We start from the raw sequence: 21,903 nt of genomic DNA on the forward strand, positions 1-21,903 counted from the left end.
TCGTTTTGATTTCCCCACAAAAATAGTGTTTTTTGGTTGCGCCATACATTTTATGATATAATGAGTGATGTCATTACAAAGGACAACTGGTCGCGCAAAAAACAAGCCCTCTTACTAGTCTGTGGATGAAAATATAAAAGAGTTATGATTTTTGGAAGGCGAGGAGGAAAAAATGAAAACGTAAAAATTAAATTGTCTGAGTCCTTAAGGCCAAAATGGGCTGAGTCCTTAAGGGGTTAAGCTGTAGACCCTGAAGTCTGAGCACAGAATTTATCAAGGGCTGTGAGACCTTTGATAAATTAGGAGCACAATAGACAGGAGACTACCACATACGCTGGTCTATAAGCATACCCAGAATAGACTAGATTGGTAAATGTCTCCCATTGTGTTTATTCATCATTGTTGCACCAGTCTGAGACTATTCCAGCAGCTGCAACTTGGGGATTCTCTGCATCTAAGTCTGGATCATTATATCGGGGTTAAAGGGTGAACACAAGAATCTCTTAGACTCCACATCTTGGTTCCAACACCAACAAGATTACAGCCTAAAGAGTCCACATCTAGCACAAGTATAACAATACATGGGGATATATTACACCTGAGCTACTGGAGAATATCTGTCTATAAAAGTGTCATAAATTATTAGACCGAACAACATCCAATATTATATGTCAGTAATATCCAGAACAGGAAATATAAGGAATAATAGTGATCCGGCCCTCAGCATCATTTATCATAAAGAGAATCATCATCTGTCCAACCAGCAGGGAAACCATTGTGAGCATTATAATAGAATATAATCCCATGATAAGAGATCAGGTAGTCAGGACAATCCAAGTATAACAAGAGGAAAGATCCATATAATGTGATCCACTATAATAACATGGACTCCACCAAATCTAATCTACATTATAAACCCCCTGAGCCCAGAGATTACACTGACATTCTGACTACACCAGTGACTGTCACCTTGTAACCACAGGATTTCCATGTCCCCGGTATTTCCATACACAGTCTCTGGGGTCTCCTGTAACCTCCCCTGTCACTCTCTATATATATCTCATTGTATAGACTGACACATCTTATACTTTGTATCTGACTCCACAAACACCAAGATGGTTTCTGGCCGTTCTCTGCTGGCTGTGATCTTCATTTCTATTCAGGGTGAGAGATTAGGATCATTCCAGGATTGTGTGTAGAGAAATCTATACAGTGGATCCATCATCAGATCAGGATTTCTAGGAATAGATCCCGACATTTATCAATAATGAATATGTCTCTTCTAATCCTCAGGATCCTGTGGAGAGATTGGGCTGACTCAGACTCCAGATTATATGTCGGTGTCACCAGGAGATACAGTCACCATGTCATGTATATCTAGTGAATATACAGGGAATGCTATAGCCTGGTACCAGCAGAAACCAGGACAAAAGCCAAATCTTCTTATCTATGGTGCAGCCAGCAGATATACAGGAGTCCCAGACCGGTTCACTGGTGTTAGTGATGGATCTTCTTACACCAACTACAAGTTAACAATCAGAGGAGTGACAGGAGATGATATAGCAGATTATTACTGTCAGCAGTATAGGAGTTTACCTCTCACACAGTGATACAGAGCCGTACAAAAACCTCCTTCCCCATCCCCCATGATGTTGCTGTATTACAATGTTCTATAGAGATAAAGGTGCAGAGAATCAGCAGAGTGTTCAGGGTTATTTCTATCTCTGATCTCTTCTTCCTCTGGGAATAGATGATTTACATGCAGATCCCTGTCTGTACCGGTTATGTAAGAAGTAGAGAGAAGATTCAGACAACAATGATTTCCCATCCTCAGGGGTTTATTCTCTATAATAATTTACTCTCTATAAACCAACATTTATTTGTCTCATTATGTGGTGTCCCAGCACCAATAGCTGTCCTGTGGCTTCAGATTAGGGTGACCACGTGTCCCGGATCGCCCGGGACAGTCCCGCATTTGGAGAGTCGGTCCCGGGTCCCGGTCACCATCACCGTCACTTCCTTTTACTATGCGATTGCCGAATCAGATCGGCATCGCATAGTACTGTCCAGTGTGTGTGGCTCCTCCCCAGCCTTTCCGCACACAGTGCGCGGCCAAGTCACGTGACGACGGTGACGTCAACCGGAGCCGGGATCTCTCCTGTGCGGCGCCTACTGTAACTGTCTGTACTAATCCAGCGGCCGTTATCAGAATTAAAGAGGACGAAATGTAAGTGTAACTTTTTAATGGATGTCTGCCTATTCTTTCCTTTGTGTTCAGGGCAGCAAATATTTATTGCTTAGAAAGTTGGACTTGTAAAATGTGTAGTAAATTAGTTACTACATGGAATTAGAGGCAGGAAATGGAATGTAAGATAAAAAAAAAAGATAAATGGAGAGAGGCTCAGGCAACATATAAGCAATGTATCTGTAGATGTTAGGGCAAGTCTGGAATATTGTTTTTGGCATTAGGAAAAAATAAATAATTTGCTTTGAACTGAAAAATGCACAGGCAGATATGTTTTTGCCAGTCTCACGTATAAGTTTGACGAAATGCACTTGTGAAAGTAAGTGTCCCTGAATGGCAGTTAGGAAATGTGGTCACCCTACTTCAGATTGCTTGGGGCAGCCCTGAAGCACAGGGTGTTGGGCCCACTAGAGACTTCATGCTGAGTATATTTGTTCCAGCACTTTACCCAGAGTAAATATATATTTTATTAATTATTTTGTTATGTTGTTCAAATGTGTGAATAAAACCTGTTACTGCACCCTTAAGAGGGAGCAGCGTATACCCCATGTGACCCTGCCTGCTAATAGGGAACCCCTAAATTCTTCCCTATGTTATATAGACGGGGGAGGAGTCCCCCCAGTGCAATTTTAGACTGCGCTATAGTTAGGTGAAGGTGCTGTGTGTGGAGAGGTCCAGGGAAGGCCCAGAACAAATCTACTTACACTGGTCATTCTGCAGGATCACCCGTATGGCGAAAGTTCATGCCCTGGCAGAGAAGGCTTATATACCTTGGCAGAATCCTAGCTACCGGGATTTATCTACTCATCTCACAAGTCAGCAGCAATTCAATTGGTGAAAGCACCACAAGTCCCAGCGAGGCAACAGGGCTCCCAAGGGGCTACACTGCATCCTCTCACCTGAAACCTACTGTCTGTGCGTTACCATCTGCACCCAGCTCAGTAAAGACAGTTATCCGTAACCTGATGTCGGTGTTTTCATTTACTCCCCATGTCTGGCATAGGAGAAGCTGTCTCCAACCTTGGACCATGTATATGGTTTAATGTGGTAATCAATAGCAATTACAGCATTTAAACATTAAATACTTGTAATCACTGGTGTCTAGAGGTCCCATCGGCATCCCCCCGCAACATAATCGCATGGTGCCAATGGGTTGCTGGGGAAGTCTGGGACCTCACATGTCCCTTATTGTTTTCCCTCGTTCGGTGATTGTTGAAGGCTTTCTTAGGCAGCTCTTAGCAATCAAGCGTCTGTTACATGGATCCAGGGGCAGCATGACAACACTCAGGGCACAGGGCCCCCAGGTCAAATAAAACAAGGGCCTCCTGCAAGACTCCACCCCAGATTATACCTCCCCCGCCTTATTCTACCAAAATCTCCTCTCATGCCCCACTCCTACACACAAACACACACACAAAAATGTATGTATATAAGAAACAAATTACGCAGGTAAGATAATTTTCCATGACTGATAATACCAGTATATATGGAGGAAATATATACCACCACACAATGACTGGATAATACTGTTACAGAGTAAAAACCACTATACACAGAACAGAATACAAGGGCCAAATAATACCGGCAATACAGTATTCCAGTATTCCTATATACAGGGCCAATTAGATGAAGATACCAGCTGTACACAGCATCTGCAGACAATAAAAATGATTATAGTTAAATCTAGGGACTCACAGGTGACATTTTTTTTTATCTTTTCTTTTCCATCCGGCTCAAACTGACAAGACATTTCCAGTGCCCTTCCCATCTCTACACAATCTCCCCATCTATAGGTCCACCCCTTGGTGTCCTGCACAGTAAAAGTGGGTAGAATAGTACGTCCCACATAAAGTAGTTATATCCCCCACAGTATGGTATGTCCCACAGCAGTTCCCTTATTAGGCAGTACCCCATCCACCCCATGTGCAGATAGGTGATATCACTAGGACTGGCTTGTCCTTCACTTTCCATGGCAGTGCAGCAGCAGCCTTTGCAGTGGTGTCAGCCAACTCATTACCTTTGGCTTCTAGAGTACCGGCTATGGTGTGGGCCCTCATTTTGACAATTCCTACCTCCTTTGGCAGTAGCAGCGTCTCCAAGAGTCCTCTGACTCTCTCTGCATTTTAGATTGGTTTGCCTGAAGAGGTGAGAAAAGCCTTCCAAATTAATCTGTTAGCAGTTTTACCCTCAACCAGTCTGCAGGCCTCAGTTAAAGCAGCCAACTCTAATTTGTATCCTGGGCAATAATGTAGGAGCGGTTCAGCTATGACGACTTAGTGTAATGTAGTTACTACATACCCCATGAAGAATCTGCCATCCTCCGGACATCTGCTCCAATCTACAAAGAATTGAAAGTGTGGGTTCTGTAATGGTGTCTTTTACATGTGAGAACCCTTCTGTCTCTTGTAACATTAGTTCTAGACAGTCATTCATTTTTTTTTTTTAAAGAGTTGGTCTAAAATGATCCCCCTCCCATTACACCCGCCCTCCTCTGAATCCAGAAATACATTCTCCACCAGAAAGCAATGTATTGGATTCAAGGTCAGTTTTTTATTTATTTTTTATTTTTTTATTTTGTAATATGAATAAGATAAGGAATCTTTCAGTCAGGGAGGGGTGTGCTTCACTGGAATTCCTTAAAAGCCCAGCAGTGCTACAAGTCAGTGAATGGCATCTGCAGGGTGACTCCTCCTCCAACAAAACAAGATACAGTTCTGGAATTTTATCAACCTTTCTCGAGAATAGAATTTTAACCCAATGGGACAACAATGTCTTAAAAGCTGCACCCTAGATAGACAGAACAATACAGTTTGTTCTACGGAGCCTTACAATTATTCAAGGCAAAATTATGCAAAATAGAAAGGTGACTTAATTGAATATGTTATCCAAAGAGATAAACTACATACTAAAAAAAATCAAAAAAACACAAAAATAAACAAAGAGAAACAAACTATCAATGCCACGCTCACACAGAACTTCTGAGGGAAAGACAGGAAAGGGAGGGACTTCCTTCCCGTCTGCAGCATCAGGCATCTCATGCACACGGCTAAGCACTCTGCCTCAAGAGTACTTAGTTACATAGTTAGTACGGTCGAAAAAAGACATATGTCCATCAAGTTCAACCAGGGAATTGAAGGGTAGAGGTGTGGTGCGATATTGGGGAAGGGGTGGGATTTTATATTTCTTCATAAGCATTAATGTTATTTTGTTCCAGGAATGTATCTAATCCTGTTTTAAAGCTGTTAATTTTTCCTACTGTGACCAGTTCCTGAGGTAGACCGTTCCATAAGTTCACAGTTCTCATGGTAAAGAAGGCGTGTCGCCCCTTGAGACTAAACCTTTTCTTCTCCAGACACACAAGAAGGGTCAGGGTCCACTAAAGGGTTCTCTACAGAAGCAATAAACAAGAGATTGCTGTCTCTGTCCATGTATCTGAACCACTACAGATGTGATGTGTCCATTCCAGTCCATTCCTGAACTACAATACAGAGGTGTCAAACCAAACAGACCAGAACATTTTAGGAACACATCAAAATCAAAAAGGGACAAGGGTTAAAATAATAATCAACTAAACAGAATTGAGGATCAGTGAAATACAGAGAGAGAACACTACAAAATAACAAACATATATATCGAGACATGATATTAGAACTTGTATACAGTAGGCAAAACCCAAAACAAGGCATGTCAACCACAGCTAAAGACCCACTTTTTAAACACAAACACTGGACTCCAAAAAATGGAGAAACACAAATACCAAACTGAAATAACGTCACAAGACACCCCTAACATACTCCTAGATAGGAACAGAATTTTATCTTAGGAGATCCAGAATTACAACCAAACAAAAACAGTACTGACACAAATACATTTATTAACATAGTCAGAGACACAGAAGCTTAACTAAAATTAACATCCTAATAAGCAGCCTCGCTGAGAAATTGTATTCTGCCATTCCTAATTTAACTAAAATGTTGCATACAAGCGCCTCCTTTTGGAATGCTTGGGCATTGGCTAGTGCCTGGATGCCATTTTGAGACTAGTGTCAAGCGCGAATATTCGAAATGCTAATTTTTACAGCGAATATCGTCACTCCGCGATTTTGCAAATGTTTAGAATATAGTGATATTTATTCATAATGATGAATATTCATATTTTTTCCCGAATATGCAAATATATGCAAATATGTGAATATGCAAATATTAGTGAATGTCGGCACTTTAACAACTTTACTACAGGCTCAGACAATTAATGGTGGTAAGTGACACCTTTGTTACCTGTATAAATATATATATATATATATATATATATATATATATATATACATACACATACATACAGGTAACAAAGGTATCACTTACCACCATTAATGATCTGAGCCTGTATTAAAGGTGTTAAAGCGCTTAGTTTTAGTCAACGGAATATATACCGTATATACTCGAGTATAAGCCGAGTTTTTCAGCACGATTTTTCGTGCTGAAAACACCTCCCTCAGCTTATACTCGAGTGAACTCTCTGCCCTCAGTGGTCTTCAACCTGCGGACCTCCAGATGTTTCAAAACTACAACTCCCAGCATGCCCGGACAGCCATCGGCTGTCCGGGCATGCTGGGAGTTGTAGTTTTGAAACATCTGGAGGTCCGCAGGTTGAAGACCACTGCCCGGGCCTTATTCATCATCCAACCCCCCCCTCCCCCCTTTAGTTTTGTACTCCCCTCCGCTCGGCGGGACGTTCGGGTGAGCTGGTCCGGGCCATCTGTGCTGCAGGAACGTCCGGTGGGGAGGGATAGTCGTTCCGGGCTGTCTATCTTCACCGGGTGAGCCTCTTCTTCCCATATAGTCAATTTGTTAGACTAAAATGGATAAATTCTAGGCAGGACATATTTTTACAACAGTCACAAGGCCTGAAAAATAGATTTCATGCCAGAGGGTATCCTACTGATATTGTAAAAAAGCGTTCGATAGAGCCGAGCAGAAACCAAGGAGGGAGTTAATGTTCAAACATAAAGAGAGAAAAAAGAAAAGGGAAAAATTTGTTTTTTCCTTCTCTAACTCCGCCATGAATAATACACTTTCAGACATTATACATCGCAACTGGTACATCTTAGAACAAGATCAGGACATAAAATAAACAGCACAAAATAGACCGATTATCACCTTCAAAAGAAATAGAACTCTAGGAGATTACATGAAAAATACAGCCAGAAAAAGAAAAAAACAAACAGACTGACTGGCTAACAGACAGAACACCACAAGGGAACTTTAAATGTGGGCATTGTTCTATGTGTGAACTTAAAGAGGTACTCCGCCCCTAGACATCTTATCCCCTATCCAAAGGATAGGGGATAAGATGTCAGATCGCCGGGGTCCCACTTCTGGAGACCCCCGGGATCTACCATGCAGCACCCACCTTTAGTGGCTTCTGGAACCGCTGGAGGTCCTCAGGCTGAGTCCATCTCGACCACGAGCACGGAGCATAGTGACGTTACACTCTGCCCCCTCAATGCAAGTCTATTGGAGGGGCGTGTCAGCTAGGCTTGCATTAAGGGGGCGGAGCGTGACATCACACGGGGGGTGGAGCCGTGACGTCACTAAGCTCTGTCCCCGTGATCGCCAGTAATCAGACCCAGAGCGAACACGCTCCGGGGACTGATTCTAACGGGATGCAGTGTGGAAGATCACGGGGGTCCCCAGCAGCGGGACCCCCGCAATCAGGCATCTTATCCCCTATCCTTTGGATAGGGGATAAGATGTCTTAGGTCCTAAAATTGTGGAAGTGCAACAGTTAATAACGTGCAAAACCACGTTTGTTATACATTGCCTGATATGTCCTTGCGGACACTTTTACATCGGTAAAACGAAAAGGAGATTGATTGGAAGAATAAGAAAGCATGCAAGGTCTATTATAACCGGGAAAGAGGGGCCCAAGTTAATAACACATGTAAGAGAGGTCCATGAAGGAGACTTTAAATACATAAAATTTGCAGATCTAGAGAGAAATGAATTAAACAAAAGAGGAGACAGACACAGAACACTGCTTCAAAGAGAAGCTCGCTGGATAGCGGATCTGGATGCCACAGGTGCATTAGGTTTTAAAGGACATGTCCGGTGCTCACTTTTCTTATTGTATCTGTTCCGGGCTGCAAAAAAAAAGAAAATAAGCTTTCTCTTGCCTGCCTACGCTCCCTCGGTGCTCCGGTACAGGCGTTCGGTCCCCAGGCTGTATTCTTCTTACTTCCTGTTAGCCCGGCACGTCACACAGAGCTTCAGCCTATCACTGGCCAAGGCGGGACATCGCTGCGGCCAGTGATAGGCTGAAGCTCCGTGTGACGTGCCGGGCTAACAGGAAGTAAGAAGAATACAGCCCGGGGACCGAACATCTGTACTGAAGCACCGGTGGAGCCTAGGCAGGTAAGAGAAAATTTGTTTTCTTTTATTTTTCAGCCCGGAACGGATAAAATAAGAAAAGTGAGCACCGGACATCTCCTTTAATGAAAGAAATTAGTTTTCAGCTTTTCTATAATGTTTCAGGTTTAGCTTTCTATTGTTTTTATATAGCTTAGATGTATTACACAGGATTTTATCTGTTATTACATTAAATACTATTATACATATGGTCTATATAAAGAGGCAGCACCTGTGATGTGATGTCAATTCCAGCCCTGAAGAAACGCCCAGAGGGCGTGAAACGGCGCTGTCGCTTCGGATGGAACTCTGTAACACCTCCTGCCCTGCCATTCCATCTATCCGTATATAGCCATTGTATTCACTCTCTGAATAAAGTGCACGGCATCCGACCGGTGAGTGATCCGCCTCTTTTTTTATTCACTTTTGGATATGTTCATCCCATTTTATTTTCCTGCTGCCTCAGTTCTCTATACGGTGGTCCCCCCCCCCCCCCCCCCAGACCCCTCACCTTGTTAAGGATTTACCCCACCATTTGTTTCTCAGTCTATTTTAGTGGCATTATTACCATTAAAGCCAAATCTGTTTGCTATACAATATTAATTAATGTGAACGTCAACTATCAACTACAGATCTATGGGCAGCAAATCTTTTTCTATCACTTTTATAATATGTGTAAATGGTAATTTGATATTAAAAAATGAATGATGAATGGATGATGTGTTGGATTTCTGTTCTTAATGTATAATTGATTCTGTGGTGTTTGTTCAGGGAATATGAACTTAGGATATTGGTTGTGGGTCGTTTTATATATATTTTTTTTATTTTTAGATTTATTGTTAAACATTTTTTTTATTACTATTATTAGCATTACTTTTTTTTTTATATATTAATAGTTTTTTTACAGTTATAAAAGGTATGTGAATAATAATATATACACCCAATTGCACTGCAATATGGACCAATAGGTTATCTCTATTCAATGTACCACAATTTATAATTCAAATTGTACCAGTAAAGAACCAAGAATTGTATATGTAGGTGGACTATTACTTTAAATGTATGCAACTAATAAAATAATTGTAGGTACCTATAGCTGTTGTTAATGAATATGGCTGATGTTCAAAGATGCAGATGATGATAGGTGATAGGGAAAAGATGCAAATATTGAACACAATCAGACAGGCAGTGAATGGTGCTATTCTAGAAACAGAGTTTTACTATAGATACGATTAGATAGTCATATAGATTGTGCTGCTCCCCCATCTCTAATAATACAATGTTCCTGTTTTACTAAACTGCCAATACAATACACCGTAGACGCACTTTTTCTTCCCCAAAAGGAGGGGGGAAAAGTCGGTGCGTCTTATACGGCGAATACACCCCTATCGCGGCGGTCCCTGCGGCCATCAACGGCCGGGACCAGCGGCTAATACAGGACATCACCGATCGCGGTGATGCCCTGTATTAACCCTTCAGACGCGGCGATCAAAGCGTCTGAAGGGAAAGTGACACTAACCCGGCTGTTCGGGACTGCCGCGATTTCACCGCGGCGGTCCCGAACAGCCCGACTGAATAGCCTGGTTAGTGCTTACAGGACACCGGGAGGGACCTTACCTGCCTCTTCAGTGTCTTCTCCGTTCAGGGATCCCCTGTATGGCCGGCGCTCTCCTTCCTCGTCATCACGTCGTCGCATACATGCGTCGGCGTGCATAACGACGTGATGGCGGCGACGGAGAGCAAGGATACCCGGCCGGCAGCAGAGACGTTCCGGAGCGACACGACAAAAGCAATGGAGTGACATCCAGGGCAGTGGTGACGGGTCCGGTGCGGCGGGGACACGTGATTATTACCTCCAAGCAGTGGTCTTCAATCTGTGGACCTCCAGATGTTGCAAAACTACAACTCCCATCATGCCCGTACAGCCAACGGCTGTCCGGTCATGCTGGGAGTTGTAGTTTTGCAACATCTGGAGGTCCGCAGGTTGAAGACCAATATTGGGTTCAAAATCTTTATTTTTTTAGATTTTGCACCTATAAATTGGCTGCGTCTTATACGCCGGTGCGTCCTATAGGGCGAAAAATACGGTACCTGCAATAGGAGACTCTTTGTTAAGAGTATGTTGGTGCATAGTTCCTGGGAAATGTACAATGTGTTTTTACATGCACTGGTATTCATTTCTGCCTTTATGAAATACAGTAGCTAGAGGCAATTCAAAGGATGTCTTTTGTATTTTAAAAAGGCAATGAATAGCAGCACATGTAAAAACACATTGTACTTGATTACTGTAAAAAAAAAACAATTAATATGGACCTGTAAAGAAATTTTTAGACAAATAATAAAAAAAAGTAAACAATAAATCTAAAAAAAAAAAATTATCAAACGACCCGCGACCTACATAATATGTGTAAGGGTCACAGCAGGTGGTGGATCCTCTGGGCCTGTGTGGATGATGACGTGAGCCGCGCCAGAGAGTGGAGTCTAAGGTGCTGCTGGTTTTCACCAGGTCGTTACCCCTGGCACGACTCGTCCACACAGGTTGCTGGGATGAAGCGTGGTACATAGAATAAAGACAAGACGTGGTCAGGATAGCTTAAAGTCAGGGCAGGCGGCACAGTAGCAGGGTCATGTCATGGAACAAGGATCAGGTACACGGATAACCAGGAACACAGGAACACAGAATGCTTTCACTCAGGCACAGGGGCAATAAAGATCTTGCCCAGGGCAGGTAGAGGTGCACTCACTCAAAGGGAAGGAACAGGTGAAGACACTAATTAGGGCTTACTGGCCCTTTAAATCAAAGAGCTCCGGCGCATGCACCCTAGGAGGTGGGGGCACGCACGCCGGGACTGAGAACATGGAAGACCAGGGAGGTGAGTGACGGGCTGGAATCCACATGCGGGCGCATCCCGCAATGCAACTTTTTGCTTGTTCAGTGTCCTAAGCAAAAAATTAAAATCTTGCTTACCAAAGCAAAAAGTGATTTTTGACTTGCAGTGGTCAGAGATTTATCAAGTGCGAAAGTCGCAAAAAAGTTGCATTGCATGAAAAAAAACTACTAAATTTACTCTTTCTCAGACATGGAGCAGAAAAAGCAACTACCAAAGCAAAAAAATTAAAATTGCTTACGTGAAAGAAATTTATCAACAGGCTGAAAGCAGTTGATAAATAAGTCGCACATAAGCAAAAAAATTGTAAAAAAAAAAATAACTAAAAAAAGGAATACATAAGCAAACATTGATAAATGTTCCCCAATATGTTTATATTCCCTGATTGATCACCACTGAATCAATACATTAAGAACATCAAATATGCCATTCATTCATACATCCTTTATTCATTTTTTCATATCAAGTTCCCATTCCAACATGATCTTACCGGTTTTCCATTATTGCTCTTGGCGACAGCTCTTTGATGCCCACTTGTAAATACCTTTATTATCTTCCAAAAAAATATCATTTTTTTTTTACACTTAGAATTTGTTTCCTACCTACTACATTCCTCAGGCACCACTGCTTCACCTTTTTTTCGTGGTACCCAATGAAATTCTCTAAAGCCTTCTATGTGCATACCTTTTTTCGAACTCCAATCTTCATACCCACGTTGAGTTTTTAATGGTGTTTTGGCTATCTCAAAGACTTCTTTTTGACAAAAACTCCCAGATTTTAGGGAAAAAATGCCAACGCCTCAACATGATGCAGTTTTGAAAAATTGGGGGCTGATCCACGGCGGAGGAAGCCGGAGGGTTTACCTCATATCCTGTGCTGGCTGCTGCAATGTAAATGATGAAGCCTGGCAGGGCTGAGCACACAGATCAATGTGGTTCTATGAAACCACATTGATCTGTATGAGGAATCTAAGGATTCCTCCTAAAAGTCCCCCAAGGGGACTAAAAGTGTTAAAAAAATAAATAAAAAACACCAATTAAAGGGGTTATCCAGCATACGGTGATTTTAGTACTTACCTGTCAGACAGTAATGGACATGCTTAGTAAGGATCTGCGCTTGTCTTGGGGATAAATTACTATGTTGTGAGATTACCATAACACTGTGGCTAGCTGTTTGTGAACCAGTATTTCCTGTTTGACTTTTCTTTTTTTGACAACAAATCCCACAATTCCATCTTCCTCCCTCCCACACATCAGCCACCCCACCCATTGAAACATAAAGGAGCTGCATCCATTCAAATCAGTGTGGTTTTCAATCAGGGTGCCTACAGCTGTTGCATTAATTGCAGATTAATCCCTCCACCCATTGAAGCAGACAGGCTCCCTGTCATCAGCTGACTAGTGAGTCAGGTCTCGGCCGCATTGCAAGCTGGGAAAAATCTGAGACAACATTCATTTTGTATGCTGGTAAAAATAAATATTGGAGTGAAAATCACAGAAGAAATGTGAGAAAACCATCACACACAGGTACAGGCACAATAGTATGAACTACGCTAACTGTACAGCCCCTGTAGCATAGTCAAATAAAAAAAAATCCTGGAATACCCCTTTAACCCCTTCCTTATTAAAAGTTTAAATCACCCCCCTTTTCTCAAATTCCATATAAAAATATGTAAAAATATGTAACAATAATAAAAATAAGCATATGTGGTATTGCTGTGTGCATAAATGTCTGAACTATAAAAAATGTATCATTAATTAAACCACATGGTCAATGGCGTACGCGCCCAAAAATTCCAAAGTCCAAAATAGTGTATTTTTTGCTCATCTTTTATATCATGAAACAATTAAATAAATAAAAAGTGATCAAAAAATCAGATCACTACAAAAATCATACCGTTAAAACCTTCAGATCAAGGCGCAAAAAAATGAGCCCTCCTACAACCTTGTATGCAGAACAATAAAAAAAAGTTATAGGGGTCAGAAGATGACAATTTTCAACATTCATTTTCGTTACAAAAATGTTTATCTTCAATTTTGTCACACAATGATCTATTTTTTGGTTTTGCCGTACATTTTTGGGTAAAAAGACTTATGTCATTACAAAGTAGAAATGGTGGCACAAAAAATAAGCCACAAATGGATTTTTAGGTGCAAAATTGAAAGGGTTATGATTTTTAAAAGGTGAGGAGGAAAAAACGAAAGTGCTAAAACGTAAAAACTCTCTGTCCTTAAGTGGTTATTTTGTAGAATTACACAATATTAGCATTTCTTTTCTTATCAGATCTCTTCTATCTTCCGTTGACTGAATGGAGACAATAACTGTGATGCTGAGAAGTAGAAGATCATTTACATAGGGTATTTGTATATTGGCCCCCAGGGGCCTCTCCCCAGGGATTACAGCTGTTATATAGGAAACATTGTACAGGTGACATCTCTATAGTCTGTGCCTGTCACTCCAGAGACATAAAGATGGCTTCTCAGGGGCTTCAGCTGTTTGTCTTACTGATCTCTATTCATGGTGAGAGTTACTGACTAGTGTTGAGCGGCATAGGCCATATTCGAATTCGCGAATATTCGCGAATATATGGACGAATATTCGTCATATATTCGCGAATATTCGCATATTCGTTATATTCTCGTTTTATTTTCGCATATGCGAAAATTCGCGTATGCGAAAATTAACATATGTGAATATTAGCATATACAAAATTAGCATACGTGGAAATCCGCATATGCAAAAATTAGCATATGCGAATTTTCGCATATGCGAATTTTCGCATGCCGGTCTCACACAGTAGTATTACAGCCTTCTTTACAACACACAAGCTGGAAGCAGAGAGGGGTGATCACTGTTGATGTGTACTGTGAAAAAAAAAATAAAAAATAAACGAATATTCGTAATTACGAATATATAGCGCTATATTCGCGAAATTTGCGAATTCGCGAATATGCGATATTCGCGAATAATATTCGAATTGCGAATATTCGTGAGCAACACTACCAGCTGTTGCAAAACTACAACTCCCAGCATGTACGGTTTGTCAGTGCATGCTGGGAGTTATAGTTTTGCAACAGCTGGAGGCACACAGGTAGGGAAACACTGAGTTAGGAAATAGACAATGTTTCACAACCAATGTGCCTACAGTTGTTGCAAAACTACAACTCCCAGCATGCCCAGGCAGCCGAAGAGCATACTGAGAGTTGTAGTTTTGCAACAACTGGAGGAGAACAGTTTGGAGACCACGGTGTAGTGGTCTCCAAACTGTAGCCCTCCAGATGTTGCAAAACTACAACTCTCAGCATGCCCAGACTGCCAAGGCATGCTGGGAATTGTAGTTCGGCAACATCTGAAGGGCCAGATGTTACAGAACTACAACTCCCAGCATGCCTGGACTGTCTGGGCATGCTGGGAGTTGTAGTTTTGCAAAATCTGGAAGAGCACAGATTGGAGACCACTACACAGTGGTCTCCAAACTGCCCTCCAGATATTGCAAAACAACAACTCCCAGCATGCCCAGACAGCCAAAGGCTGTCTGGGCATGCTGGGAGTTGTAGTTTTGAAACTACCAGAAGCAGCAGTGAAGAGCTTCACTGCTGCCTCTGATGCAGATGCCGCCGCCTCCTCCACTTACCGGCCGCCGCAGCTGCCAACCCGTGTGCCTCCAGCTGTTGAGAGCCTGCCGCCAGTCCCCACTGTCACGCCGGTAATTGGTAAGTGCCGCGGTCCCCGCCGCAGCTCTTGGCGTCATCTTCCCCTGCTCTGCCTGGACTTCTAGCGGCGGGCAGAGCAGGGGAAATGAACTTTACCCCCCAGTCAGCTCATTCACTGTGATTGGTCCACAGGAACTAATCACAGTGATCACTGACCAGGACAATCGACAGATGGTCCTGGGGGGTGTTGCAGAAGTTGTTCCCTGCTGGAAACAGCGGGATTTCAGCCTGTTAACCCGTGCGATGCCGCGCATCGTCGGGTTAACTGAATGCCGTTCATAAACGGCAGAATGCGCGAAGGACCTGCGCAATCCGCCGTCAACGGCATTATGCAATGCGGATCGCGGCAGATCTCCAGAATGATCTGCTGCGATCCGCACTTAAATTAAAAAGTCGGTGGTACATGCGGCTACATCGTGCTGCCACCGACTCCTATATACACTGTCATAATTCATAAGGAGATGGGAGCTCTGATTGGTGGATAGCTATTGACCAATCAGAGCTCTCCTCTCCCGGCGGCGGGGATTATGAATTATGACAGTGTGTACAGAAGCCGTTGGCAGCGCAGTGTAGTCGCATGCAGGCCATCAGGGGGGTACAGCCCATACACTTCAGGGGGCCCAGACGTCCCTGGACTTTTTTTTTTTTTTTTTATGACTTGTCACCCCCCTGATGGCGGCCCTGCTTGTCAGTGAGTGACTGCGACTGTCACTCACTGACCGCTGGGTGCCCGCAAGGACTATGACCGTGCCTCACAGTCCCGCACATTTATTTCTATGGCGCGGGCCCCTTAAGAATTATGGCAGAGACGGACTGGCCAAGGGCTGGTTGGAGTACAGACGTCACGTGCCCCGCGCAGGCACGCACGTCTTCTCCAATCACCTGACCTGTCCACGTCCCTGCGCAATCTCCCTCATCCTCCCCTTCCAGCACCAGGAGCAGCAGAAGCCTCACGTGGTTTCTCCAATCCCCAGCAAGGTAGGTGAACTTGCGCGGGGGGAGGGAGTTGGTGTTATGGGTGATGAGTTGTGCCGGGGGGGGGGGGGGGGGAAGGGTGGTGTTATGGGAATGATAAGAGGTGATTAGTGGTGCAGGGTGGGGGGCAGATGAGTGGTGCAGGGGGGGGATGGGTGGTGCAGGGTGGGCGAGGAGTGGTGCAGGGGGGTGATGGGTGGTGCAGGGGGGGGTGATGAGTGGTGCAGGGGGGTGATAAGTGGTGCAGGGGGGGGTGATGGGTGGTGCAGGGGGGCTGATGAGTGGTGCATGAGGGGGGGGTGATGAGTGGTGCAGGGGGGGTGATGAGTGGTGCAGGGGGGTGATGAGTGGTGCAGGGGGGTGATGAGTGGTACAGGGGGGTGATGAGTGGTGCAGGGGGGGGATGAGTGGTGCAGGGGGTGATGAGTGGTGGATGGTGATGAGAGGTGCAGGGGGGGTTATGGGGATGATGAGAGGTGCAGGGGGGGTTATGGGGATGATGAGAGGTGCACGGGGGGTTATGGGGATGATGAGAGGTGCAGGGGGGTGATGAGTGGTGGTGGAGGGTGATGAGAGGTGCAGGGGGGGTTATGGGGATAATGAGAGGTGCAGGGGGGTTATGGGGGTGATGAGAGGTGCAGGGGGGTTATGGGTGTGATAAGAGGTGCAGGGGGGCTATGGGGGTGATGAGAGGTGCATGGGGGCTTATGGGGGTGATAAGAGGTGCAGGGGGGGCTGTGGGGGTGATGAGAGGTGTAGGGGGGCTGTGGGGGTGATGAGAGGTGCAGGGGGGCTATGGGGGTGATGAGAGGTGCAGGGGGGTGATGAGAGGTGCAGGAGGGGTTATGGGGGTGATGAGAGGTGCAGGGGGGTTATGGGGATGATGAGAGGTGCAGAGGGGATATGGGGATGATGAGAGGTGCAGGAAGTTATGGGGGTGATGAGAGGTGCAGGGGGAGTTATGGGGATGATGAGTGGTGCACGGGGGGGTTATGGGGGTGATGAGAGGTGCAGGGGGTTATGGAGGTGATGAGAGGTGCAGGGGAGGTTATGGGGGTGATAAGAGGTGCAGGGGAGTTATGGGGTGATGAGAGGTGCAGGAGGGGTTATGGGGGTGATGAGAGGTGCTGGAGGGGTTATGGGGGTGGGGTGATGAGAGGTGCAGGGGGGGCTATGGGGTGTGGCAGGATTATATTCAGGGTACAGTGTGTGGCAGTATTATATTCAGGGTACAGTGTGGGGCAGTATTATATTCAGAGGGTACAGTGTGTGTCAGGATTATATTTAGTGGGTACAGTGTATAGCAGTACTATATTCAGCGTACAGTGTGAGGCAGTATTACATTAAGGTTACAGTGTATGGCAGTATTATATTCAGGGTACAGTGTATAGCAGTATTATATTCAGGGTACAGTGTGGGGCAGTATTTTATTTAGGGTACAATGTGTGGCAGTATTATTTTCAGGGTACATTGTGGGGCAGGATTATATTCAGGGTACAGTGTGGGGCAGTATTTTATTTAGGGTACAATGTGTGGCAGTATTATATTCAGGCTACAGTGTGGGGCAGTATTATATTCAGGGTACAGTGTGGGGCAGGATTATATTTAGTGGATACAGTGTGGGGCAGTACTATATTCAGGGTACAGTGTGGGGCAGTATTATATTTAGTGGGTACAGTGTATAGCAGTATTATATTTAGGGTACAGTGTGGGGCAGTATTTTATTTAGGGTACACTTTCTGGCAAGGTTATAATGATTACTGTCTTCATGCAGAGGATGAGGATCTGCTGACAGTGAGGAACCAATGATGTCTGCATGTCAGACTCTGCAGAGAAGATGGAGCTGGAGGAAGACCTGGTCTCTGGACCAGATGAAGAAGAAAAGATAACAGAGAAGATATCACTCAAGTCAGAAGACGTCACTCAGGTCACTGACATCATTGTGTATTCTCCTGACTGTCCCATCAGAGCTGTAGTCACTTGTAAATTCTGCAGTGATGATGGGTAAAACTGTGTCCAATCTGTGTCTCTCCAGCTGTTACAAAACTACAACTCCCATTGCCAGAGGCTTTTCAGACATGACGGGAATTTTAGCTTTCCAACAGCTGGAGAACCACTTCAACCGAGGTGATCGGTGGGGGTCTCAGCTGTCGGACCCCCACCAAAAAAATGGGCTGCTTATTATCAAATGCCCGGGCCCTGGGGGGGGGTGTCATTTTTTGCATCGGGGCCCTGTGGTTTCTAGCTATACCCCTGCACAGGGCCGCTGCGCATTGATACAGCATTGGGGGCGATGGTTAACAGCAGAAAGGAGCGTACAACAACTATATAGTGGCAAATTGTTGCCCGGCCCATATAATTGTTGTAGGCCCCTCTGTGCTAATAGTTCCCCCCCCCCCCATATAGTTGTAGGCCTCTCTGAGAGGGGCCCAGGCTTACCACAACTATGTGAGCAACTATTAACAGAGGGGCCTACCACAACTATAGGGGCAATTATTAACAGAGGGGCCTACGCAAACTATATGGAGTCCCCTATATAGTTTGGATAGGCCCTCTGTTAATAGTTGTTTCCATATAGTTTGGGTAGGCCCCTCTGTTAAAGGAGTAGTCTGGTGAAAAATAACTTATCCCCTATCCAAGGATAGGGGATAAGTTATAGATCGCAGGGGGGCCCAAGCGGCTGTTAGCTGGAAGCTGACGTCTGTACCCCGCAGGAGGCTGCGGCCGGAACACCCCCTCCATGTATCTCTACATGGAACAGGGGGGGGGGGCAGGCCTTGAGCTGTGCAAGGGGCCCTGAGATTTCTGATGGCAGCCCTGGTCGCATGTACCACCGACTTTTACAGTTAATAAATGCGGATCGCAGCGGGTCTCTGGAGTACAACTCCCATCATGAGAAGAGTCTGTCCATGAAGGGAGTAGTAGTTCTAAATGTCCCGCAGCCGGGGGATGTGCAAGTGCCATCCTTCAGCAGCACCGCGGTACTACAACTACTCCCATCATGGGACAGACTCTGCCCCATGATGGGAGTAGTAGTCCAAGGGCAGAGGGGCAGATCGCAGCCGATAATTCTCCAGAGACCTGCTGCAATCCGCATTTATTAACTATACAAGCCAGTGGTACATGCGTCTACACTGCGCTGCACGCCGACTCCTATATACAGTTCTTATAATTCATAATCCCCGCCGGGAGACAGGAGCTCTGATTGGTTAATAGCTTTTCACCAATCAGAGCTCCCCTCTCCCGGCGGTGGGGATTATGAATTATGACAGTGTATACAGGAGCGGAGTGCAGCGCAGTGGAACCGCATGTACCGTCGGCTTTTACAGTTAATAAATGCGGATTGCAGCGGGTCCCTGGATAATGAACCGGTGCGATCTGCACCTCAGCGACTGGAATACAACTCCCATCATCGGCAGAGTCTGTCCATGATGGGAGTAGCAGTCCTTACTGTGCCAAAATGGACACTTTGGTATGTGTCCTCCGAGGTGGTGTATATTTGCGCAAGAAAACGCTGTTTGCGCATTTTTTTGCAGAAAAAAAACAAAACGCAGTTAGTAAATTGATTCTACAGTAGAAAATGCTCTATGGTAACTTAACCGTAGAAAAAAGTGATGAAGAATTCTATGAAAATTTGCACAAAAAAAGACAAAAAAAAACACTTGCGCATATTTTTGCGCAAAAAAATAGATACAAAACAGTAAATTCAATTCATCACGAACTTCTCGGCTCGGCGGTTGCTGACTTTTCCTGCATAAATTAGTTCAGCTTTCCGGTGCTCCGGTGGGCTGGAAAAGGTGGATACAGTCCTAGGAAAGAGTCTCCAATCACTGTATCCACCTTTTCCAGCCCACGGGAGCACCGGAAAGCTGAACTAATTTATGCAGGAATAGGCATCAACTGCCGAGCCGAGAAGTTCATGATGAATCGAATTTACTGTAAATTAGCTCATCTCTAATCATGTATATTACACAACTCAGTCTGCAATAAAACAAGACATAAAGATGTTATAGCTCTTAAAAGGTTAGAAAGAAAGGTTTGCTGTGGTGTGAAGGGGTAAAAAGCCAAAATTACAAGTAGGTATAATTTTGTGTTCTTGTTAACATGTGGTTCTAGAAAATGTTAAAAAATAATAATAATAATAATTATTATTATTATTATTATTATAATGAGGATACTAATGATAATAGCAATATTGGTTGATATTTATCACAACTTGTGCAGAGAATAAGTGCTGCAGCTGCCCATAGCAACCAATCAGATCACTTTTTAAATTTTTAAATAGCCCTCTGAAAAATGAAGGAAGCCATCTGATTGGTTGTTATGGGCAACTGGCCAACTTTCCCTCTTCACAGGTTTTGATAAATCTCTCCCAATCTGTAGTAATTCACAATGGACTCTAATATCACAGACAGGACCATGATGGATTGATGTGTCCAGTGGGTGGTCATCTACCGGAGCCTAAAGATAGACAGAGGTTATCAATACATTGATAAATAAATCCATCTTTGCTATGAATAGGTTTATGAGAACAATAAGGATATACATTTCTGTGTAGAGAATAAAGTCTTGCAGTAAGATCCAGATGACTGATCAGTGACCCCCAGCACAATGTACATGTTTCCTGCTTTACATATCTGCTCTCAGGGGACGTCTCCTCCAGGGATTACAGCTCTTATATATGAGACATTGTCCAGGGGACATCTCTATAGTCTGGGTCCATCAGTCCAGGGAGATGAAGATGGGTTTACAGGGAGTTTTACTGGGTCTAATTCTTCTTCTCATTCATGGTGAGAGGTTCATGAGATGATGGACAGGACAGTAGTAGAGATAACAATGAGGAGACATTAACACTAACACTTATGTTTTATTTATCGTTCCTTAGAATCCTGTGGAGAGATTGTTCTGACCCAATCTCCAAAATATATCTCTGTGTCCCCAGGAGATACAGTCACCATCTCATGTACAGCCAGTAGTTATATAAGTTATTCATACTGGTACCAACAGAAACCAGGACAACGTCCAACACTTCTTATCTATGATACAAGCAACAGACATACAGGAGTCCCAGACCGGTTCTCTGGATCCGGATCCGGAACATCTTTCACTCTTACAATCAGAGGAGTGACAGGAGATGATATAGCAGGTTATTACTGTCAGCAGTATCACAGTTTTCCTCTCACACAGTGATACAGAGCCGTACAAAAACCTCCTTCTACAGTAAAAAAAACTATGAAACACAATGTAGATATAAATATAACATTGCAGGTGCTGATCATATAGAATTTCCTGTTATGATGTCTGATCATTCCCATCATGCTTTTCTACCACCTGCTGATACTAGACAATAGTTGACATAGAGGGGAATAAAGATATAACTTGAAATGTCCCTTTTAACCCCTTGTGAAAAATATAAACAGTACAGATGACCAAACTTTTGAAAAATTTGATTCGGCCGAATCACCAAATTTTTCTGCATTAGAAAAGGCTATTTCTGGCCTACAGATATCCTCAATAGGGATATAGAACAGTTTGCTTTGTTCTAACACGCATAGGGAGTGTTTTGTGTTAGTGAAATAATCCTGTTATTCAGTATGACATGCAGATTACAGGCATTGCAATTAGAATTACTGGCAATAGCGTCATAATTGAAGAGAGTAAATAGATTTTTTAGTAAA

At 43.9% G+C, this 21,903-nt stretch overlaps 2 gene segments (V, D, J or C); both read left to right on the forward strand.

Moving 5' to 3' along the window:
* Positions 1-1,102: 1,102 nt before the first annotated feature.
* LOC130336252 (immunoglobulin kappa variable 3-15-like) lies at positions 1,103-1,610 on the forward strand. The segment is given in 2 exon segments: positions 1,103-1,164; positions 1,294-1,610. Coding segments are annotated over 2 exon segments (366 nt in total).
* A 19,341-nt stretch (positions 1,611-20,951) lies between these two features.
* LOC130336412 (immunoglobulin kappa variable 3D-20-like) lies at positions 20,952-21,415 on the forward strand. The segment is given in 2 exon segments: positions 20,952-21,015; positions 21,111-21,415. Coding segments are annotated over 2 exon segments (360 nt in total).
* The last annotated feature ends 488 nt before the right edge of the window (positions 21,416-21,903 follow it).

This window comes from Hyla sarda, chromosome 1 (genome assembly GCF_029499605.1).
Source record: "Hyla sarda isolate aHylSar1 chromosome 1, aHylSar1.hap1, whole genome shotgun sequence".
Classification (NCBI taxonomy): Eukaryota; Metazoa; Chordata; class Amphibia; order Anura; family Hylidae; genus Hyla; species Hyla sarda.